A 22,926-nucleotide genomic window follows, 5' to 3' on the forward strand; every position below is an offset into this window, starting at 1 on the left:
TTGACTCCGGTGACGGTTTCGGGCGTGGGGGTGTTACATCACATATGTCAAAGTATGAAAAACCAGTAGCTTTCAGACCTCCCATGGCGTTTTTGCTGAAGAAAAATGATGATATCTCTAGATTTTTTCAAATTTATCTTGTTTTATATGTTTAATTTGCAAAATTTCCCATTTTGCCCTTGTTTCTCATTGTCTTTTTTGCTGATTTTCTTGCCCAACCGTCCAACCCATACAATTTGGGTCCAATTGCCTTTTAAATCCCTCCTTTTTAATCACTTAAACTATTTAATCACAATTTAATAAATTTCGCACTATTTTCAATTTAGTTCTTTTTAATTAATTGACTAACCAAACGTTAAAATTTTCTAACGAAACTTTAATACTAACTTAATAACACTCCATAAATATTTATAAAAATATTTATGGCTCGATTTATAAATCTGAGGTCTCGATACCTCATTTTCAACCAAATTTACCTGATTAATTCTTTTAAAATCGCAAAATTCACTAATTAAAAATAATTCTTTTAAGTTCGCGCTTGGCCTATAATTATTATTCGTTAAATTTTCTAAACTTACTCGTCGGATTTAGTGATCTCGAATCACTGTTTCCGACACCACTAAAAAATTTGGCTGTTACACTCTAGCTCTGCAAGTGCATTTAATGCCCATATTAATGACTCCAATAGCTCAATTCATTCTCTGTCAACACCAAATGGCTATAAATCCATAAGAGAGTATAAATAGAGCCTAAGAACACTCAGAAACTAGACAAGAAACAAACTTACAAAGATCAAGAGCAAAAATCTAATCATTTCTCTTTGTTATTCTTATTTTCACTGTACACATTTGTGGGTTCATATGTGATTCATTCATCCAAGTGTTGTCTTGTATTGTGACTTGTGAGAGAGCTTAATTGTTGTATATCTATCTTCTTGAGGTGATTATTTATTCTCAACCTTATTTCTCATTTTTGTGAGGGTTTACATAAGGTTTTGGGTAAAAAAAACCTTAAGGGGAAGTGGCTCTATCTTGCATTCTTAAAAGAAAGTGATTAAAGGTTAAACCTTATCCTTGAAAGGTTCAAATTAGTGAATTTGAGAAATCTTTAGTTATGGTAAGCTAAGGTAGTGGATGTAGACAATTGAGGCTGACTCACTCTGAATTCTCGTGTCTTTTTTGAATATGTTATATTGAATCCCAACTAATTTGTCCACTTCATGCATACCATTTACATAATAATTGAAATCCCAATCCAAAATTTCAAATTCAAGTTCCCGAATGGAGGGATTAATGTTATAAAATTGTATTTTCTTTAAATATGTTTTGAAAATGACAAGCATATGTAGTCGTAACATATTTTATCTATATCAGTTATTGGATAGGGTAACGCATATCATATCAGGAGACATACTGTTTTATGGGCTTAAGAATCCTTTAGCCGAAAATGAATCTTGTTAAAATTAAAAAAATTTACTAATAATGTATAAAACTAATTATAAATTTATAAGATTTTTCAAAAGAGTTGTCAAACAATATTTTCTATAAATGATTAAAGACAAGTTTAAAAACCAAAATGAAGAAAAGGAAAGAAACAATTTGGAACAAACTGAAACTCTCAAAACAAAATCAAAATAAATAGAAAAGCAGAAAAAATCTCTCCCATTGTCTTTTCCCTTTCATTATCAGTTTACGCTTTTACAACTTCAAGGCCTGAGAAGAAACACTCTCTTTCAATCCTCCACCTCATATCTGCCGCCGTCCATTCCGTTGACTTTTTTCTAACGCCAAAATAGTCAAACATCTTAAACCACCTCAAATCAAAAGTTATAAAAGAAGGAAAAAAAAAGTAGTTTACAAAAGATCATTGAAACTGAAAATTGCCTGATCCCACAGCCATTGAAGAACAAAAAAGGAAATAAAGAAAGTTGGGCTTTTTTTTTTTGTGTGTCTTAGGAAATAAGAAATTTTCAATATTGAGAAGATAAAGAAGAAGAAGAAGAAGAAATAGGTACCCTGGACTGTCATGATCAGGTGTTATCGGGTGTATTATAAGAGACAAGATGATCAACAAAGCCAACGGTATGATTTCGACACCGTCTTCATCGGCGAACGCTCAATCGCCGGGTTTGAAGACTTATTTAAAAACTCCAGAAGGTCGATATAAGCTTCACTATGAAAAGACTTACCCTTCTGGCCTTCTTCACTATTCTCATGGCAAAACTGTTACTCAGGTAAAAAGACTATTTTCGGATTTTAATCAGGACCCATTTTTTATATCACTTCAAATTGGTCTACTTTTTTCAGTATGGGATTTATTTTTGGTGTTTTTTCTAACTTAAATTTCATAATAAGTGAGCATTTCCAATTTATTAGTAAAAAAAGGGTTTTCAAGAAATACCCATATGTTGGAAGCACTGAATGAACATATTTTATTTAGTTATTTTATATATTGATCATTGTGGTCGAAATATTGAATTTTAAGGACTTTAAGTCAAGGCTCATATTTCTAAAGTTAATTTTCAGTTTCAGTATTGGTTTTCTTGGATTGTATTTGATTAAGTTTGATTGGCAGGTTACCTTAGCGCATCTGAAAGAGAAGCCAGCTCCATCAACTCCAACAGCTTCATCGTCTAGTTTCACTGCCAGCAGTGGGGTAAAATCAGCAGCAGCGAGGTGGCTAGGTGCGGGGAATGGGAGCCGTGCACTCAGCTTTGTTGGAGGGAATGGTAGTAGTAAAAGTGCTAGCAGTGCTGGCAGGATTGGATCATTGGGTTCTTCGAGTCCGAGTAATTCAATGACTAATACAAATTTTGATGGGAAAGGAACTTATTTAATCTTCAATGTCAGTGATTCTATTTTTATTAGTGATTTGAATTCGCAGGATAAGGTAATTTAGCATATCTCTGTTAAGGTTTTTGATGAATGGGAAGGATTGGCTATGGTGATATCTTAAGAATCATGGTGTTTAATGTAGGATCCAATAAAATCTATCCATTTCAGTAATTCAAACCCTGTCTGCCATGCCTTTGATCAGGATGCCAAGAATGGGCATGATTTGCTTATTGGGTTGAATTCCGGTGATGGTAATGCTCTTTAGCTTGTTATAATTTGCAATTTTACTTTCAATGTTTAAATGCCCAAATTTATGCGTTCTATATTCATTATTGTAGTTTATTCAGTGTCATTGAGACAGCAGTTGCAAGATGTTGGAAAGAAGCTTGTTGGGGCACAGCACTACAATAAAGATGGTTCTGTAAATAACAGGCAAGATTTAGATTACTACATCCTTTCTGCATGTTCTTATTTTCTAGAAGTATGACTTTCTGAACCTTTATTCATCATTGGAGTTTTCTTTCTAAATTTACGTGCAAGTTGTTTTGTTTTAGGTTGTTACATGGGTGACTCTTTTAGATTTATACGTTCTAGTTCTTGGATGCTGTAAAGATAGATTGTAAACCCATTTGCTTGGAGCAGGATAATTTTCTATGACATCTTATGAATATGTAGCTTAATTTTCTTCCAAATAGTGCATGTTCAGCTTAGTCCTTTTAATCATTATGAAAATGTCTTTTTTCTGGATTTTATTTTGTTGTCTTACAGAGCTGTTGCCACATTGAGACCTTGTTGTAGAGTGCTTCTTTTGTTTTCTCTGACCTTTTAATATTTCAACTGTAATTTTAGGCTATCAATACTAGAAATATGCTATCGGCAACTGACTTGGTCTTTCACTAAGTTGATTGTTAACCCTGTTACCAATATTGGACTTGTAATTGGCCTTTCTAGAATTTGCTTCCCCCTTGGGCTTCCCCTGAAGATAATTAAAGGACCAATGACTTTTGTGACTAATAGTGGTTTATTTTGAATCGATGTTTTTAACTGTGTCGACTCATGAAAAAATAAATTTTATGTTGGCTCCATCTCCTATCTGATTAAAATTTGTTGTCTTCGGCAGTCACTGTACCAGTATTGCATGGATCCCCGGAGGTGATGGTGCTTTTGTGGTTGCCCATGCTGATGGAAATATGTACATATATGAAAAGGCAAGTTTCTAATAATTAAAGAAGGCTTTTTCTGCTTCAGGGAGTTCAACTTACAAATTTCATGATGTTCTATGCAGTAAGTTATTTAAGTTATTATTATTTCTTTTCTTTTCATTTCATTTTTTTTCCCTCTAGAACAAGGATTGTGCTGGAGATTCTTCATTCCCTGTTATCAAAGACCAAACTCAATTTTCTGTTGCGCATGCACGACACAGTAAGGTACTGGGCAATGTTTATTTTTGCATGCCTCCTGAAAATTTGTAGTCTTTACCTTAAAACTATCATCTAAAGCTAGAGGCCATTAATGATCCTATCATTTGTATATTTATAGTAGGTGCTGCATAGCTGATATCTTACTTTTCATATTATGTATTTCTAGGTCTTTGCCAGATAACGTTCTCTTTAAATTATGATGCATTTGTTCCTTCTGGATTATACCTGTCTTTTTATTACATTACAGTAAATGCCATGATAGTCTTGATATTGGGCATGATAGGACCTGCCTTGGCACCATAATTGGTATCAGTCTGACTGTTGTTTAACATCATTGAAGAAGCTGTATAAGTTTTCTTCATATCTTTCCATTTATCGTTTTTGTTTGTTGACTTGCCATTATTTACTTGCAGAGTAACCCAATTGCGAGATGGCATGTATGTCAAGGTTCAATTAATAGCATTGCTTTCTCCTCTGATGGGGCCTGCTTAGCAACCGTTGGAAGAGATGGTATCAAGTCAATTTGACACCATTTGGATTTTATGGCTGGTTCATTTTCTAGGTTGTTTGAACTTCAGTTTTTTTCTCTTTTCACATACTGAATGCAGGTTATCTGCGAGTTTTTGACTATTCAAAAGAACAGCTAGTTTGTGGTGGCAAAAGCTATTATGGTGCTCTACTATGTTGTGCTTGGAGGTGCTCTATTTTTTCTCTCTTTTTTTTTTTTTTTTTTCCCAAAGAGAACTCTTTAAACTTGTCCGTACTTCATTTTCAAGCTGTCACTTTGTATTCTTTTTTGTATAATATCTAAGCTATCACCTTTGGAGAAAGTAGAATTTGTTATTAACCACATACATTGAACAGTATTGATGGGAAATATATTCTGACTGGAGGTGAAGATGACTTGGTTCAAGTTTGGAGTATGGAAGATCGAAAGGTTGTGGCATGCGGTGAGGGGCACAACTCATGGGTAAGATTCTTATTTTGTAGCAAAGGCTTGTTTATTTGTTGCAGATGACAAATGGCTCTATATTCATTTCTTCTAAAATGGTGCCGGCAGGTTAGTGGAGTGGCATTCGATTCTTATTGGTCGTCGCCTAATTCAGATGGCACAGGGGAGACTGTCATGTACCGTTTTGGTTCTGTTGGTCAGGTATGTAAATGTTGTGTGTCTGGTAAAAATAATGGCTGTCCTGAATTCTTGACGCCACGTTTTTCCATGGTTATTTCCTGTCGTGTATTTCTGTGGGTTTGTGGAATCAACTTTAGTTCCAGAAATGTCTAGCTTTCACAAGTTATTAATGCCTGATACTATCTTAATGTGGTTGAAGCAACATTTCTAGAGCTAGCTGTTGCCTCTTTCTCTACTTATGATCTTGATGTCTGTTTTTAGGACGGAATAGTGGTGATCTATAGCACATGGAATGACTATTTAGATTGTAAGAAATGTTTGGAGGATTTTAAACATATGAAACTTAGGTCTGCTTCGGTTACTATACATTGTAATTAGGTTCTTGTTTAAACAGCTCTTGAACTGTTAATCTAATGAACATCATTTCTAGGTTAGGATACAAATGTGAAAAAACAGCCAAGACATATTTCAAAGAATAAGGGAATACATCACTTGTACTCTCTGATGACTCTATTTATTTCATTTTTATCGAAATCCGTATATTCATAGAAAAAAATTGGGGTCAAAATGTGCTGTCAGTCCATGTACTTTCACAAAATTAGAGAATTAGCCCCTATACTTTAAAATTAAAAATAAAATCCTTACTGTTTTTATTTAAAAATCTTAATCCAATCCAACTGTTAACACCGTTAGCATTGTACATCAAATTTTGTCTAACTTGGCATGTTTATTTTCTATCAATCATATGCCGCTTCATAAGAGAGCAGCTTAATCAGCATGCCAAATTGACAAATTTTGGTAAAAAATACTGACGATATTAATGATGGTCATTGGATTAGGATTTTTAGAACGATAAAGTAAGAGACTGTTAATTTTTTAAGTATAGGGATTAAATCTCAAAATTTACCCAAGTACAAGAACTGTGTCCACATTTTAACCAACATTTTGTAGTCAAAGAGCACGGCTGGGGAAAGGCAGAAAAAGGAGAAAAGCAAACACACACCCCACACACAAGTAGGTCTTTCTTTTCCGTTGAGGGGGAAATACTAGATCTATCAATTTTGACCCTAACCCACAAACCAGATATGATTAGCCCAAATCCAAACCTGAGCCAAGTGCCAACCCAGTTTGACCCTAAAAAGTCAACAACTCGAACCCAAATGACATGATCGAGACTATCTGACCCAAAAAGCCTGACCGGCAAACCCGAATGTCTTGAACCCAAAACAACCTAAACTTCAAACTGACCCAAACCTGAAAATTTTAAAACTTGAATTAAGCTGATTCAGATTGACCTGAACCAAAACCAATCCATCCTGCCCAATTGATAGGTCTAGGGAATACTAAGTGCAGGTTTTAAGCATCAATACGTTAGAATTTGGAAATTAGGAGGCTTCTTAATAAACTTGATGAACCTTTTGTATTTTCCTTCCTTAAAATATAAAAAAGGTGTCGTTCATCTGCAGTGTGTGCCCATCACATCTCATTACTGCCTCCATTGTAGGATACACAATTGTTATTGTGGGACCTGGAAATGGATGAAATTGTTGTGCCATTGCGTCGATGCCCTCCTGGTGGATCTCCTACTTACAGCTCTGGATACCCTCCTGGTGGATCTCCCACTTTCAGCACTGGGAGCCAGTCTTCCTACTGGGACAATGTATGCCCTCTGGGTACCCTGCAACCTGCCCCAAGCATTCGAGATGTTCCGAAAATTTCACCACTTGTTGCTCATCGTGTTCATACCGAACCTCTCTCAGGCTTGATTTTTACCCCGGAATCCGTACTTACTGTTTGTCGACAGGGGCACATAAAAGTCTGGATGAGACCCAGTGGTGCAGAAAGCCAATCAAGCAACAGTGAAACTGTATCCAGTTCCAAGTATAAACCTTTAGTTTCCAACACACTTGGCAGTACTAGCCATAAACAATGACCAGCCATCAATAAATGGATGGCAAAGAATAAAGTTCCGCCTTTGTAATGGAATTGCAATGAGGTTAACCAACTGAATTCATTGTATATTGAAGGACAAAAAAGCCATTGACAGAGCCAAAGAGGTATGGAGGAAGGAAGAACTTCCATTGTAAGTAGAAACGGCTACTTCTAGAAATATATTTAGGATACGATAGGAATCACATGAAGTTTGCTCCTTTAAGATTTGTAATATATCTTAGAGGTGCATTTGAGTGATTATTTATGATCGGTGATTCATCATCACCACTACAGTATGATTTTTGTTGGATCATAAGGCCCTTCAAAAATAATAATAATAATACTGATGTTGAACATGCAGATAGCTTCATGAAAATGAAGTGGGTCAAATTTGTCCTGAAATCTTGGCAGATGATTTGGTTGAAACATAAGATTTTACTGTTATCATGAGCTTCAAACGAGTAAAAATCTCTTACCTAAAGCTATATCTTTTGTTTCTCCTGATATAACTACAAAATCCAATAGTTTCTTTTATTTGCATGTTTTTGTATTGTCCAAAATAAACAGTGAACTGCTACATAGGCTTCAACAGCAACACAGGACGCTATTTACAGTCTCGGTTTATAAAAATTCCAACATCTATAGTATCATCTCTATTTATATTCTTTCCTATGTCTCTTCTGGACAATCTCTTTAATACTATTTACGATAGAATCTTCACTGGTTTCTTTTATTTGCTTACAACTTCTTTGCTTCTTCACTTGAAAACATGGGTCTTATAAATTGGATAATCATTTTGTAATTGATACACTAAATTGGATAAGTCTAGAAGCATGTACTCTGTTTCAACTTTTTTATTCTTTAGACCTTGTTTATACTCTTACATGGCCAATCTCAGCCGAATGTAGAAGTGTTTATGGGCTAAGTTTGAATTAGGTTTAAGTATAATATTAATATATTTTATATTTGTTTAAGTCTAACTTAACCTGAAATATGAGTTTATATTTGTAAATAGTTAATCGAACTTATTTTAAGCTCACTCATATTATTTTACAAAAAAATTTAAAATATATATTTATATTATTTTTAATTTAATATTTTTTATTTATTAAAATTTTATATAGTGATTTCAACTTTTTTTAATGTTTAAATTATAGTATTATAGGTTTAATTTTTATGATTTATAAATTACATAATATATAAAAATAATATACTATAAAACATTACATCTTATAAAAAAAAGTTGAACTGGGCTTGGATTTGAATGTTTAAGCCCAAGTTTAATTTATATTGTCTAATTTTCTTGTTTGAGCCTTTTTTAGGTCTAATATTTTTATTCAAATATTTTAAATTTCAAGCAAATTTGTTTGAGTCTTAGACAAGTAACTTGATTCATGATAGTTTAAAAGTGGGCTTGAATAACCAATCGACCTCTGACTTCGATGATGAATGGAATGGACCTTCGTGGCTTTTGCTTAAGAAAAAATAATCTAACTTACTTCAACCATAAAAACAATTAAAAATGATCATAAAAATAAATGATTCAACCTAAAATGATCTGAAATGAAAATTTCAAAATACTTTAAAAACTCGAATTAGTTTGATGAAGGGCTGTCTTGGGACAATAAGACTGAAGGAGGGGGGAAGGAGTTTGTTAGTTTGAAATGCAGTGGTGGGCAGCTACAACAAGAAAGATCAAAGCTTGTTGCTGGGCCAAGCATATAGGAAGATGAAACAGTTTAAGGTGGTCTGAAAATTAGGTTCAATGGACCGACAAAGGTGGATCCTAAATCGTACCATGTCAGTCTCTCACTGCAATAAACAATAGAAAGTGCCGAAAAACATGTGGGAAGGGGTCCCATAGCCCACGCTCTTAGTCAGAAAAAAAAATACAAATCAGTTTTGAATTGTGATACACCTTCATAATTGATTAGTGTGCCCCCTTCCACACAGATTAGAAACTTCCTATACCTGCCACGTAATCCCAACAACACGTCACCGGAGCATCTTCCTCTTGGTCGGTCCCACTCATTATCTTGCTGAGCTGCTAATGGTGAGAGATCCCAGATCTATCACGTTTTTCATTGCTTCAGCTATTAAAGTCTGACCTCTTTGACACTTCACTTCATGAAGTACAAGCTCCTTTCTTTGGAAAAGAAATCCCCACTCGAAGTTTTCTTTCTTTTTTCCTTTGTTTCAAATTTTCAATCAAAGGTTGACAACCCAGATTGAGATTGAAGCTAATTCATCAAAGGATGTAATGTAGCGTAGTTAAAGATTGAGTATTGGAGATGTTTCCAGGGGGGGAATGAGGAAATATTGTTAGAAATGAAGTCAAGAAAAAGGGTTCCAATGAAGGTATGGTTAAGTGCTCAAAGATCAACAGGTCTCCTCGTGGGTGGAAATCACACATCCTCCAGGTTTTGCACTCGCTAAATTTGGTTTCTTGGTATGTGTTGGCTTCAAATTTCTCTTGGTTTCTCATATTTTGATATTGGATCTTCCTTGCTACTACTTGAGTTTCAAAGTGTCAAAAAAAGACAATGGATATTAAGACCTTTAAGTTGATGATATTTCATGGGTCTTTAGGGATGCGTGTGCTTTTACGCGCTTTCATGGTTGCTGCTGCTTTGTCGGTTGTTCCTTTGCTGCAAATCATCTCTGGTGCCGGTCCAGATATATTGTATACCCTTTCTGCTTCGGCAAGCTGTGCCATTGGAACCGGTTCTCCAACCTCAACTATGTTCCCTGGCAAATTTTTGTTCTCCAAAGTTTGGGGTTCATTTGGACCGGTTCAATGCGAGGAAAACAAGAACTTGACAACCAGCGTGGTTAAAGAGCTAATGGAAAAGCAAATTTTGAGTTACAATGCAAAAGCTCTTTGTGTGGGTAAAGGCTCAATGTCAGCTGTTATGGCATTGAAAGACTTGGGATTCAGTGATGTTACTGGGGTTTATAGGCACCCTTGTTTCTCTCTCAAGCATAAGAAATTTGTTTATGAGCTTGATTATGAGGACAATTCTTATGATTTTGTGATATCTAGGGACTTAGATAAGGCTTCAGCCCCTGCTATGCTGGTGCTTGAGGTTGAACGTGTTCTTACTCCTGGTGGGATAGGGTCCATGCTTGTTGGTCGTAGTGGTAGCTTGATCAGGTCTGTAACTCCAATTTCTTCCTTATTGAAAGCTTCCAGTGTTGTTCATGTTGATTACGTGAATGGCTTTGCATTGATTGTATTCAAGAAGAAACTCAAAAACGGCACTTACTTCGAGCAGTATCGGCTACCAGCCGATTGTCGGTCTATGGCAAACACCAAACCTATATTGGATAACATTGAGCCTCTTTTGGAGAAGAGGCCAGTTGGATTTGAGAAAACTATTGCTTATTTGCCTGAATTTGTTAACATTTCTCATAAGCAACGTATGGTGTATATTGATGTTGGGGCAAGTGAGCATTTGAACTCTAACGTTACAGATTGGTTCTTGCCATCGTATCCCGTGGATCGAAAAGCATTCCATGTTTATTTCATCGATCACAATACTTCAGTGATGCTATCTTATGTCAACAAGCCTGGTATCAACTTTGTTTATTATCCTAGCCTTGCTGGAAATAGAGCTACATCCAATTCTGAGGCTTCCATTGATTCTGATGATTCCGATCCGTATGTTGAAGACGAAGGATTCGACTTCCTTCTTTGGATTAAAGAAACAGTGCAAAATGCAGACTTTGTGGTTCTGAAGATGAATGCAGGGGAAGTGGAGTTGAAAATTCTCTCAGATTTGTTTGAAAGTGGAACCATATGCTCCATTGATGAGCTATTCCTGCACTGTTCCAACCAAGCGGTGAACAGAGATTGGATGGATCTCTTCAAGTCCCTTAGAGGAACTGGTGTTTATGTCCATCAATGGTGGGGAGATCAGTGACCACCATTGACATGGTGGGACTCTGTTTCAGATTAACTATCTTGTTTGAGTCATGAGTCAGTCTATGTATCCTTATGGTGGTTGAGCATTATAGCTATAAAATAAGCAGCCACTAGGGTCTCTACTTTCCTTAATAAAAAGTTCGCAAATTATTTGTGTGCTTATTGCTTAATTACCCTCTTCTGTTTTCTTCATGTTAGTTCCTTCTTTTTTCTTTTTTGTGTTGCATGTGGACTTTTTGCAGTAAAGTGCTAACATAATTGCAGTAAAAAGCCAAAGTGAACAATGATTTAAGAGAGGAGGATGACCTTAGGCAACATTACTAATATCCCATTTACACTTTGAACATAAAAGTTACAAAGCTTTTAAATATATATTTGATTTCCTTCTTTTATGGAAAGAGAATATATATATACAAAATTACCAGAAAAATATTATATACAAAATTTACAATTTACATTGCTGATTCAAGGAATTTTTTTTTTTCTCAACCTCTCATGGATGAAGCAGTTCAATTGAACTACCATAGTTCTAACAAAAGTCAATGAAAGCATTCCTTAGATAGCTATGAAATCTAAAAAGAATTCAAATGGTATATTATGCAAGGTCATCATATTCCTCTGCAACATCTTCAAAAATGGTTTCCAAACCTGGAGAAGATGAAGGCTTTTCTGGGTAAATGATGGGAGCTGGTGCTACTTCCATCCAGGAACTCCTTTGCTTGCTTTCCTTAGCCATTGAAAGTCTTTAATGAAGAAGGGTCAATTGATTAAAAGAAGGGTTAAGACAATGAAATACCTCTCTTCCTCCTAATCCAAAGAAGAGAGATGTTAAAAAAATCTGGGGAAGACCTTCAAAAAACAAAAGACCCTTCTGATTTTTAAGGTTCTAAAGAGAGAAACAAGGAATCAATTGAGATTTGTGAAGAATGAAACAGCTTTAAATAGACAGCTTAAACAGAGTAGTTGAGTCATAGATCAAATATAGAAGAGTCCCCGGAAACCAAGGACATGTTGGAGAGCAATGAAATTATTTCACCAAAATTGGTATTCTACCAGATCAACAACAAACGCTGATTCCAAGGTAATTTTTAGCAGTCAAACCCCAAAAATAGAAAAAAAATTGACTTCAAGATGATCAATCTTGCTAGTTGAAATGCATGCTAGATGTCAATCTAAGCAAATACCACATTGAAACCAATGAAATAAACATCATCAATTCCCTTAGATTATCACATTCTAAAAGAATTTATAGGCATTAATATCAACAATCCATCAAAACAGAAGCAAGGTAAGTGCAGTTGAAAAATGCATTCATCAAAATTGAAATTTTCATCCAAGTATAAAGTTCCACAATAAGCAAAATTCAGAACATAAGCTCACCAGCTCGACAATTTTCTTAATCATTAAACCCCCAGGAAACTTAATCATTATCATCTTTTTAACAACTACCTAAAAAACTTATAAAACACAAATTTTTGAAAAGAAAACAATTAAGTAAAGCAAAAGAGAAAAACCCAGTTTCTTTCATTTGGTTTTACTCCAAGGGAACATCAATTTCCCCATCAGAGATCTCCTGCTGCAGATCTTTGGGATCTTTCCCATCAACCGTACACCCAACGGAAACACAAGTTCCCAAAATCTCCTTCACGGTTCCTCTCAGGTCCTTAGCCATGGATCTAGGCTTCATGACTTTCGCGATCTCGATCACATCATCAAGGCTAATATTGCCATTATGCTTAATATTCTTCGTCTTCTTACGATCCCTTTCAGGCTCTTTCAACGCCTTGATGACCAAAGCGGCGGCGGATGGGACTACAGTGACTTTAGCTTGCCGGTTCTGGACAGTAAGCTTGACGGTGACGCGTAAGCCCTTCCATTCCTTGGCGGTTTCCTTAGCGATGTCTTCACCAATTTTCTTGGGGGAGAGACCCAAAGGACCGATTTTGGGTGCGAGTGAACTGGCTGCTCCGACTTCACCGCCGGTGACTCGCACGAATACGTCGACGACTTGGGTTGGGTCGAACTTCGGCGGCATGTTTAGGGTTCGGAATTTGAGAGGAGAGAAACTGGGCTTTTTGGGCGGCGGCGAAGCGGAAATGAGAAGACTGTTGAGGGGTTTAACGGAGTAGAAAATTAGGGCTTTAGGGTGTCAAAAAATGTTAGGCCGTTGAAATATCGAAGAGTCTTTGACTTGTCTATTAGACCCAAAAACAAATAACATTGGTTTGGAGGTAATATTGACCTAATTAATTCGAGTTTTTAAGGATGATTTTGGGTTGAAAATAGAATTTGATCCAAATAGGTGAAGACCCAATGTATAAAAGGTACCAAGTAATGGAACTATCTATATTATCAGAGCCTATAAGGCAATAATACTAGGTTGAGAGAAAAGGGGGGAAAACAAGTAATTTATAATTTCATGGTTGCTTTCCCTCAAAGATCCAAATATAGTACTTTAGAAATGGAGAAAAATACATTAGCTTAGGAACCCTAGCAAAACTGATCTATTTACATGCTGGTGCAATTGCCAATACAACAGATTGAAAATGGCTGCACAATGCTATAACAAAGAAGTACAATCAATGGGATGCCAATGACCAGAAATTCATTAGAAACGACGGAGACATGGCGAACCAGCTGATGAAAGCCATTGCTGTGGCGGTCTCGAATCTAGTGCAGTGGTTCAAAGCACATTTATCGAGATCGTTGCCAATCAGAACTGTGATTCCAGCTGATGCACAAGCTGCAGCGAATGTAAGGGTCGATGTGATCTGCATCAAGACATCACCGGTTTTATTCAACTAGCAAGTTAACTAAACATTCCCACCCAGAAAAACCACCAAAGCTAAACCGCTAAAGATTTTAAAATGGCAAACTAGCATGTGCATTGAGAGCCTATAGCTTTGGACATGGATACTTCATGGAAAATGAATAGTAGAGATCGGAGTAACATACGTAGCATGTGCATTGAGAACAATAAATGTGATGAACACTGTCAGATCATCAGTTCTATATAGCTATGTCGTGAATGCAGAGTAGATAATGCTTTTGCCCACAGATGGAAGTTTCATTTGCAAAATCAGAATAACCACTCCTTAGTGAAATATACAGCAACGAGGCTTAATAAATTAATAGTATAAGGCCACTTTCTTTAAAGATTAAAATTTTTAGATCCTTGTTCTCTATTAAAAGATATCTGTATGAACAGAAAAGGTAAAATGCAAGAGCGACCTTCATGTCGAGCTTCAGTTTTAATAACTTTTACTCTAAAGAACACGAAGAGGTTTTGGGTGTATAAATTGACCTGCATACTTGATGTAATGAAAGAAGCCCAAAGGAAACATTGGTTAATGAAACCAAATCATAGCTCCCATCAAACTGAAACTCAACTTTAGGTAACAATTGATGGCCTTATAAATTTATGCAAAGATAAAGAGTTAAACCAGTGAAAAAATGGCAAAAAAAAAAAAAAGGAAATAATGTAATGATAAGTTTTGTTGCAGACCCTGTATGCTCGATTAAAAGTCTCTTACCCCATCACCAATGGTGAACAAGCGGATTGCTCTGTAGTTCCTCAGGCTCCGTTTCACCAAAAGGGCATATATATCAACAAATGCAAGAGACAAGCTCCACAAACTTTGCAAGCCAACAGCAAGAACAAGGTAGCTGATGCATTGGAATCATCAAATATTCATGTTACAAATAAGACTAAAAATCATGAAATTATCATCTCAACTAAAAGAGATAACAGTTTCGTTGAAACTATCTCGTAATCTCAGATTGTAAACCCAAAAAACAGCATAGTTTTGTCACTAACTTAGGCATGGTACTAATCCTCGCATTTTCGCTAACCTAACATACACTTTAAACAAAGCTTAATATACATCCATGAAAGCAAGTAACTAACAGATGGAAACAAAAGTCCAGAATTTAAATGGCCAAAGAGAATAAAGCTATCCGTGTTTTATAGGGAAACAAACATATAATCGTTTAACCTGCAAAAAGAAAGAATGCTAAACTATAGCATCTTTTTACTAGTATCAAGCATCAAAGTAAAATCCGAAACTTCTTAGAAGAAAGCCTGTGGAAAATACCTAAATGATAAGCCTGTGGAAAATACCTAAATGATATACATTCAGCTCTAAATTGCCAATTTCTACCTCATCATCTTATACAATTATGTGCTTATAACAGTTTGATTTAATCCCAAAAGTAAGAGTATTCTTGATCCACAACTACACTGATCATCAAAGTCTTAAAATTAGTTCAAATGTGTTACAAACATCAGGTCAAAATATGTCATCAGTCCCCATACTTGAATGAAGTTTGAGATTTAGTTCATGTACTTAAAAAGTTCAATGCTCTTAATATTTTTATTTGAAAATCTCAGTCCAACAGCTGACATTATTGGCACTTTTTGTCAAAATTTACCATCAAAGATACAATCATACCAACTTCAAAAGCAAATCATTATGAACTCTATAAGCATACCTTACAGTAAGCAAATTTTGAAGGGCAATACTGCTGGTGTCCACGATTGGACTAGAACTTTTAAATTGGAAAAGTAGGATTTAGTTTTTAACTTTCAATCTCAAACTTCGTCTAGGTACCGAGAACCGGTAGCATATGTTGACCCAAAAATTATTATCAACATAACAATTTTCCCATATATCAGATTGAAAGATTAGAATTTTATAGAAAAACTTAAAACAAAGGAGTTCTAGTCGATTATAAAGCTAAAACTATAATCATAATAGGTTGGTGATGATCAAAGCAAATAAATTGAATGTCACTTTCGTTAGCTCAAGTTTACACTCTATTGGTAGAAACCGGAATTTACAATGTGAAAGATCAGAACACAAAATGAAACTAAAAAAGCCTCACTAATAAATTGAATACAACATAAAATAAAAAACCAAAGAAAGGGAAAAGATCGAAAGATTAGAATCGAAAAAAAAAAGGGGTTAATTACCCAAAACTTAAGCATCAGAGTTCTATAGAAAAATTTAACTTAAAATTAGGAAGTGTTGAGTATAAAGATAAAATGATAATTATAAAACTTTGGTGGTGATCAAGGCACTTTCATTAGCTCAAGTTTTGCACTCTATTGGTAGAAACTGGAATTCACAATGAAAAAGATCAGAACATAAATCAAGCTAAAAAAAAGGCTCACAAATAAATTCCATATAACATAATAGAAAACCCAAGGAAAGAGAAAGATTGGAACATGAGAATCTAAAAGGAAATGGGGTTAATTACCTAAAAGCTGTAGCGGAGCGGAAATCACTGGTGGTGGCCATTACGGAGACGGAAATAATGGCGAAAACGAACTGAGAAAGACGAAGAAAAAGGCCACCTTTAGTCCCGGGCATGCCTTGAACGTCCTTCATCCTCACTCTAGGACCATGCACCGCAGCCTGCGTCAACGGTGGAGCCTCCACCGGGTGCACCGTCGGACGGCTGAGGCTCATTGCTTTTCCCCTTTTTTTAAATAAAGAAAATATAGGATTTTTAATGAAATGGATGGAGCAAAGCTCTAATTTGTCATTGTATCGTGAAAATGGAAGTTTTAGGGGGGGGGGGGGGGGGATGTGGGTTGAGCTCCCCGTGTCTTGAACGAACGAACGAATTGTGCTAACTAAGCTCTCACTTTAGCTGACTTCACTCATTAAAGTCAATGGGGGATAGTACGGTGTTGAATCTGAGCCGTTAGTTTGGTGAAGAGTGGGCCTAGTGTTTCGTTTACGGACCTGATCATGAAATCATTAAACCCGCATTCATTCTCTTACTTCAGGCCTGCAACTTGGAAATAGTCACCACTGGTTATCAACTCCCAACTTTACAATCAACCTCCACTGCGAAAATTGTTTTTACGGGTAAAAATTAAAATTTAATTTTTATAATAATAAAAATATAATTTTCACCTTTTTAATTTTTAAAAAAATAAATTAAATTTTTATAACTTTAGATATTTTTATTATGCTAAGTAATATTATATTTTAATAATGTTATTATTAAAAAAATAATATTTAATGCACGTAGAATTTTTAAATTTTACAAGAGATTGACAAATGTTTTAAAGTTACTTATGAAATAAATAAAGTACATTATTAATGTACTAAATACTAACTCTGATGTGATTTCCTGTGAATTAATTTAAAAAATTACTTATTTTGAAATATCGTCTTGAATAGGTTCAAAGGTTGATAGAAAAAAAAAGTTGATAGAAATCGTAACCCGTAGCACTTGAATATTTTACGAAACCGGAATTATAATCAAACTCGACCTGCGTAAATTTGACAAATGCTAAAACCTTAGTATAATAAAGACACCGGGGTGGTAAACAAAGTGATAAGTTAAAGGGAAAACGCCACAAGTTCAAAAAAGTTTGATAAGTTTGGTGAAGTCACTTAAGAACCTTGGAGAGAAAATTCTCACAATATTGTTTTATATTCAAAAATGGTGCCACCGAAATATCTTACAAAGCTATTTATAGATTCCAAGAATGACTACTCAAATTCGGCATAATGATGTTCATATTAGCACTTAAAACGTTCACACATAAACATAAACTTGTTCACATTTGACATCAAAATGTTCACACACTAGGAATTAAATCCGCTTCATGCTTGATGTTTGGTGCATGTTTTGGCCGAATAAATGTAGTGTCTCTTCACTTGGGCATTCATGCATGCTTAGCTAGGAAGTATTAGTCCAATTCAATGTAGGTGCAGCCCTTTAATTTCCAAAAATCCCCCCTTGGCCGAATGGATTTTGCATGGCTCATGCATCACTTAAATTGAAGCTTTAACGTGCCTTGAATACATGAATGGGCAGCATAAATCTCTTAAATTCTTCCCCTATTTTGGTTAATGTATGTGCTGGTTGAATGGCCGATTTAATGAGGCACATTTTCCTTGCTTGTTCATGAACTCTTCCTCATTAAGGAATGCAGGAAGGCATGAACTTGGCCCTCTCATACGAACAGTCTCATGTATTTTCATAATGGCTGAATCTTGAACATTCTAGAAGCTCTCCTTGTGCATGTATTTGGAAAATGAATAGTCAATCTTGGGATACCAATCAGACACCTACAACAAATATAAATATCCATCAAACTTTGTAATTCATTCCAAAATTCGGCTAAGACAAAGAACTAAAGAATTAAACGCTTGATCCTTGATTCCATACGCATGAAATTCAAGTTATCTATATATGATGGACACAAACACATGCACACAACTAAAACATATCAAATGCCACAAGCTAGACACCATGTGATAATTTACACATGCACACATGCTAAAGATAATTATAAACTTAGGAAACACAAAATCCATATAAAAACATGCATGAATATGTGGAATTAAATTAAAAGTACAAGCTTATTAAAATAAATTTAAGTTTAATAGCCTTTAAAATTAGCATGATTAAATCAATTGGGCCCGTAAAAAATTCATCCACAACTTGATTGATTTGAATCAGCATGGGAATTGGGCTCAACCCAACTTGCGCATGACTATTTAGACTTGATTCCAATATATTTGCATAAGCCTATCGAAACCTTCCATGGTCTTTAGATCACATCAAACTCATATTTAAATTAATCTTATTTTGTAAACCAACCACCCAAAATACACAATAACATTAGCCTTCACACAAAATGGGTTGAAAATTAAAAGGTTAAAGGGTATTGGAATTTTGTGTGAGAGAGATTAATTTTATTTTGAATGGTTTAATTATTGGGTTAGTATTTAGTGTATTGTTAATGTATTTTTTATTTCACAAAGTCTTAAAAAAAATGAGTTTGGACAAAAAATAATGTCTGTTTAAAAAACGGGCTAGGTTTCAAGTAAAGCTTTTTGGCCCAAGCCTGACCCATCCCAAATATGCAAAAAAGAAAAAAAACTCCTGGTTTTCTTTACTATTTTCTTGCTATTTTCTTGTTCTTTTCTTACTATTTTACTACAATTTCACTATTGTGTTGCTAATGTTTGAATATTATATAACTCTTGTTTTATTATTAATTTTGTTACTATTTTAGAGGCATCCACTTGTTAAGTTACACTTATCTTAATGTTATTTAAGTATATATATATTTTTAGTTTGTTTGGAAAAATTTATTTCAATGTTTTTAGTATTTTTTTATGTATTATTTTTTAAAAAAATTATATAAAAATAATAATATAAAAAATTAATACAGGCAAGTCGAGCTCGGGTTTTAGTATTTTTATCTGGATCGAGTCTGAGCAAAATTTTAGATTCATTTTTTTGGGCCGATCTGGGCCTGAGCCTAGCAAATAGGCTTAAAATTTTGATTGGTCCTAACCCGATTCATAGATACTTCTAAACACTTATCAACCTCTTAACTTACCTATGAAGTCTAAATATTATAATGGTACCAAATATTATTCTTTAATCATAAACTCCATTCTTTTATTTTACAAAAATACAACAATCTCTACTATTTTGGTTTTACAACAACCACTACTACTTTAATTTCACAATTTTTTTACTTTATAAAAAATTAAGAATTTATTCCTATTGATAAGATTGTTAAGCATTATCATTAATTATTTATATACAAATAATTAGCAAAAATTAGTGGTTTAAATGAATTAACTTGTTGAAATATAAGAAAGTGAAAATGGATAGAAATGAATGATATTAAATAAATGCAAAAGTGTGAGATAAAAAAGGAGATGAAAGTCAAGTGCTAACCCCTAAGGAAGCCATTTGGAACCACTTCCTTATATTTCTTCACGTCCTTGCTTTAGACTCGCCAACTTACTATTTTTCCTTTTTCCTTAATTATTTTCTTTCAAGTTGACAATGGTTCTTTATTCATTCTTGTGTCTTGTTTTTTTCTTCATGGTTTCAAGGTTGTCCATTTTAAGAAACAACAAAACATAATGGCAATTTTGAGGTTGGGTTCTAAGTCTGAAGCATTTCATCGTGAAGGTAATTCTTGGTAAGCATTTTTTTTGCTAAAAAAAAAAGTGGGTTTTTGCTATTTTATAAGTTTCTGCATTAAACACTGTTGACTTTTGGTGTGCAATTCTTTAAGGTTGTGTACTATGCATGCATTAATCGTATTCTTGATAGCACTGTAAATTTTAACATAATTTGATAAATAATTTGAATTTGACCTAAATTCCTAGACAAATCTCGGTCTGTGTCAGACATGTTATAAGTAGAATGTCTTGTTAATGAGACACTTATCTTCAAACACGGTGCGTTGGATTATGAACAATCATTGAACTAAAAGGCACAATGAGACGGTAAGAACGTACGGACTTACCGCAATGTTGGGATTCATGGATCTGGATTATGGTTATTTTCTTTTCAGGATCTGTACATCTGGACTTCCTAGTGATGTTAACATTAACATTGGTGAAATGTCTTTCCAGCTCCATAAGGTGTGTTATTTCATCTATATTTTGTCTTTGAAATGGATGCTGAGTTGATTCGATCTCGACACCAATTTGCAGTTTCCATTGCTTTCGAGAAGTAGATTGCTAAGGAAGCTTATTGAAGAGTGTCCTAATGGTGATGGAGCAAGTTTTAGTCTGAGGCTTGATGATTTACCTGGTGGAGCCATAGCTTTTGAGCTTATATCCAAGTTTTGCTATGGTGTTAAGATAGAACTCAATGCACAAAACGTAGTTAGTGTTCGTTGTGCTGCAGAGTATCTCCATATGACCGATGAATATGGAAAAGGGAATCTCATCTCGCAAACGGAGTCTTTCCTTAACGAATTGCTCGGCAATTGGGCGGATTCAATACGAGCTCTTGAAGCATGTGAGGAAGTTATGGCACATGCTGAAGACCTTCACATTGTGTCCAGGTGCATTGATTCGTTGGCAACCAAGGCTTGTGCAGATCCATGTTTATTTGGCTGGCCTTTGGCGGGACGCAAGAGCAATCAAAGTCCTGAAACCACCAGCTTATGGAACGGAATATCGACCATGACCAAGACGAAACCTACAAGTGACAACTGGTGGTACGAAGATGTAACGTTCCTTAGTTTACCACTATATAGAAGACTGATTTTAGCCATTGAATCAAGAGGAATGAGGCCTGAGAGCATTGCTGCATCAGTGGTATACTATGCTAGGAGGTATCTGCCCTTGATGAATCGACAATCGAGTTTCGACGATGCAAACCCCGGGCCAAATATTCTGAACCCTTCAGAATCCGGTCAAAGGGCTCTCTTGGAAGAGATTGTGGGGTTAATTCCTAACAAGAAGGGAGTCACATCAACCAAGTTTCTCATTAGACTCCTTCGTACGGCTATGGTACTGCATGCAAGTCCATCGTGCCGGGAAATTTTGGAGAAGAGGGTTGGATCACAGTTGGATCAAGCTTCACTTGTTGACTTGCTCATACCAAATATGGGTCATTCTGAGACCCTTTACGATATAGACTGTGTTCAGAGGATACTTGATCATTTCTTCTTAGAAGAGCAGGCTGCGGCTGTAGCAACTCCGGATAACATAGTTGAGGAGGGGCAATTAACGAATGAATCCAATTCAATGGCGCCAATGACAACGGTGGCTAGGCTGATAGACGGATTTTTAGCTGAAGTAGCACCGGATGTTAATTTCAAGCTTCCGAAGTTCGAGGCTCTTGCTTCTAGCATCCCGGATTATGCAAGACAGCTTGATGATGGCCTCTATCATGCCATTGATATGTATTTGAAGGTAGTATTATCTCCCCTGGTTTCTATATTTCAATGTTGTTAATTCTTAAGGGGTCCAGTCCCTGATTCGTTTTACATATTTCGCATTTGCAGGCACATCCATGGATTACGGATCCCGAGAGAGAGCAACTATGTAGACTGATGAACTGTCAAAAGCTCTCATTGGAAGCTAGTACACATGCAGCCCAGAACGAGAGGCTACCGCTTCGAGTTATTGTCCAAGTACTCTTCTTCGAACAACTACGACTTCGTAAGTCGATTTCTGGATGGTTTTTCGTCTCTGACAATCTCGAAAACTCAGCAAATCCCAGTGGAAACGTTGGACTCAAGAAAGATGGGTCTCATCATGCAACCGATGGCGAGGATGATGTGACGCATCGAGTTTCCGAGCTCGAAAAAGATTGTTCGGGTATGAAAGAGGAGCTTCGGAAGCTGGTGAAGTATAAGAGAAGTTGGAAGAATTTCACTAGAAGGTTAGGATTTAGTAAGTCACAATCTTGTTGCTCAAAAAGATCGAAGCCTTCGAATCTAAGAGCAATCCCCCCATCAACTGTAAACAGATAACAAAATTGTGAAAATATTGAGGTAGTGGCAACTGAAACTTTGTCAACTAATTGAAAAACTTTGTTTAATTTCTGGCATATAAATGCAACAATATCTTCATTGTTTTTGTAGAACAATATATAAATGCAACAAAATTTCTCTCTATTTTCTCACCATCTTTCGTATTTCAGTGTATTGTTTTCGTCCATTCAAAACGTAGAGCTAAACAGAGTCTTAAAGAAAATGACATGGATCTACACATTAAAATTTTCATTAATTTTTTATAAGTTTATTTTATCCCACGGACCAACACTTTTTAAGAATTTTAATTAGCTTTGTGGATCACTCAATTCTTTTTTTTTTCTCCCTTCTGTAGTTACTTGATTATTGGACAACCAGAGTAATCTAATGGAGAAAATGAAAGGACTGTTATGGAG

General features: G+C 35.3%; 5 protein-coding genes across 6 annotated transcripts; 3 read left to right on the forward strand and 2 right to left on the reverse strand.

Moving 5' to 3' along the window:
- Positions 1-1,578: 1,578 nt before the first annotated feature.
- LOC107913481 (probable catabolite repression protein creC) lies at positions 1,579-7,745 on the forward strand. The gene is made up of 11 exons (XM_016842084.2): positions 1,579-2,233; positions 2,575-2,889; positions 2,977-3,085; positions 3,173-3,266; positions 3,955-4,042; positions 4,178-4,261; positions 4,669-4,765; positions 4,864-4,951; positions 5,120-5,225; positions 5,316-5,408; positions 6,892-7,745. Exons 1-11 carry the CDS (start codon positions 2,063-2,065, stop codon positions 7,318-7,320), a joined length of 1,674 nt encoding a protein of 557 aa, XP_016697573.1. The 5' UTR covers positions 1,579-2,062; the 3' UTR covers positions 7,321-7,745.
- A 1,337-nt stretch (positions 7,746-9,082) lies between these two features.
- On the forward strand, positions 9,083-11,414 carry LOC107913482 (uncharacterized). Of its 2 annotated transcripts, XM_016842086.2 has the most exons (2): positions 9,394-9,768; positions 9,909-11,414. In XM_016842086.2, exon 2 carries the CDS (start codon positions 9,911-9,913, stop codon positions 11,240-11,242), a length of 1,332 nt encoding a protein of 443 aa, XP_016697575.2. In that variant the 5' UTR covers positions 9,394-9,768; positions 9,909-9,910; the 3' UTR covers positions 11,243-11,414. The 2 variants fall into 2 exon arrangements, with proteins under 2 accessions (XP_016697574.2, XP_016697575.2); XM_016842085.2 differs by having other exon boundaries at positions 9,083-11,414.
- A 1,123-nt stretch (positions 11,415-12,537) lies between these two features.
- LOC107913484 (60S ribosomal protein L12-3) lies at positions 12,538-13,279 on the reverse strand. The gene has a single exon (XM_016842088.2). It carries the CDS (start codon positions 13,277-13,279, stop codon positions 12,779-12,781), a length of 501 nt encoding a protein of 166 aa, XP_016697577.2. The 3' UTR covers positions 12,538-12,778.
- Positions 12,538-17,036, reverse strand: LOC107913483 (CASP-like protein 5A1). Its single transcript, XM_016842087.2, has 3 exons — positions 16,504-17,036; positions 14,778-14,910; positions 12,538-14,015 (listed from the first exon to the last, which is right to left on the reverse strand). Exons 1-3 carry the CDS (start codon positions 16,713-16,715, stop codon positions 13,824-13,826), a joined length of 537 nt encoding a protein of 178 aa, XP_016697576.1. The 5' UTR covers positions 16,716-17,036; the 3' UTR covers positions 12,538-13,823.
- A 2,846-nt stretch (positions 17,037-19,882) lies between these two features.
- Positions 19,883-22,741, forward strand: LOC107913485 (BTB/POZ domain-containing protein At5g03250). Its single transcript, XM_016842089.2, has 4 exons — positions 19,883-20,215; positions 20,594-20,663; positions 20,736-21,947; positions 22,040-22,741. Exons 1-4 carry the CDS (start codon positions 20,157-20,159, stop codon positions 22,508-22,510), a joined length of 1,812 nt encoding a protein of 603 aa, XP_016697578.2. The 5' UTR covers positions 19,883-20,156; the 3' UTR covers positions 22,511-22,741.
- The last annotated feature ends 185 nt before the right edge of the window (positions 22,742-22,926 follow it).

Source organism: Gossypium hirsutum, chromosome A13 (assembly GCF_007990345.1).
Source record: "Gossypium hirsutum isolate 1008001.06 chromosome A13, Gossypium_hirsutum_v2.1, whole genome shotgun sequence".
Taxonomy (NCBI): domain Eukaryota; kingdom Viridiplantae; phylum Streptophyta; class Magnoliopsida; order Malvales; family Malvaceae; genus Gossypium; species Gossypium hirsutum.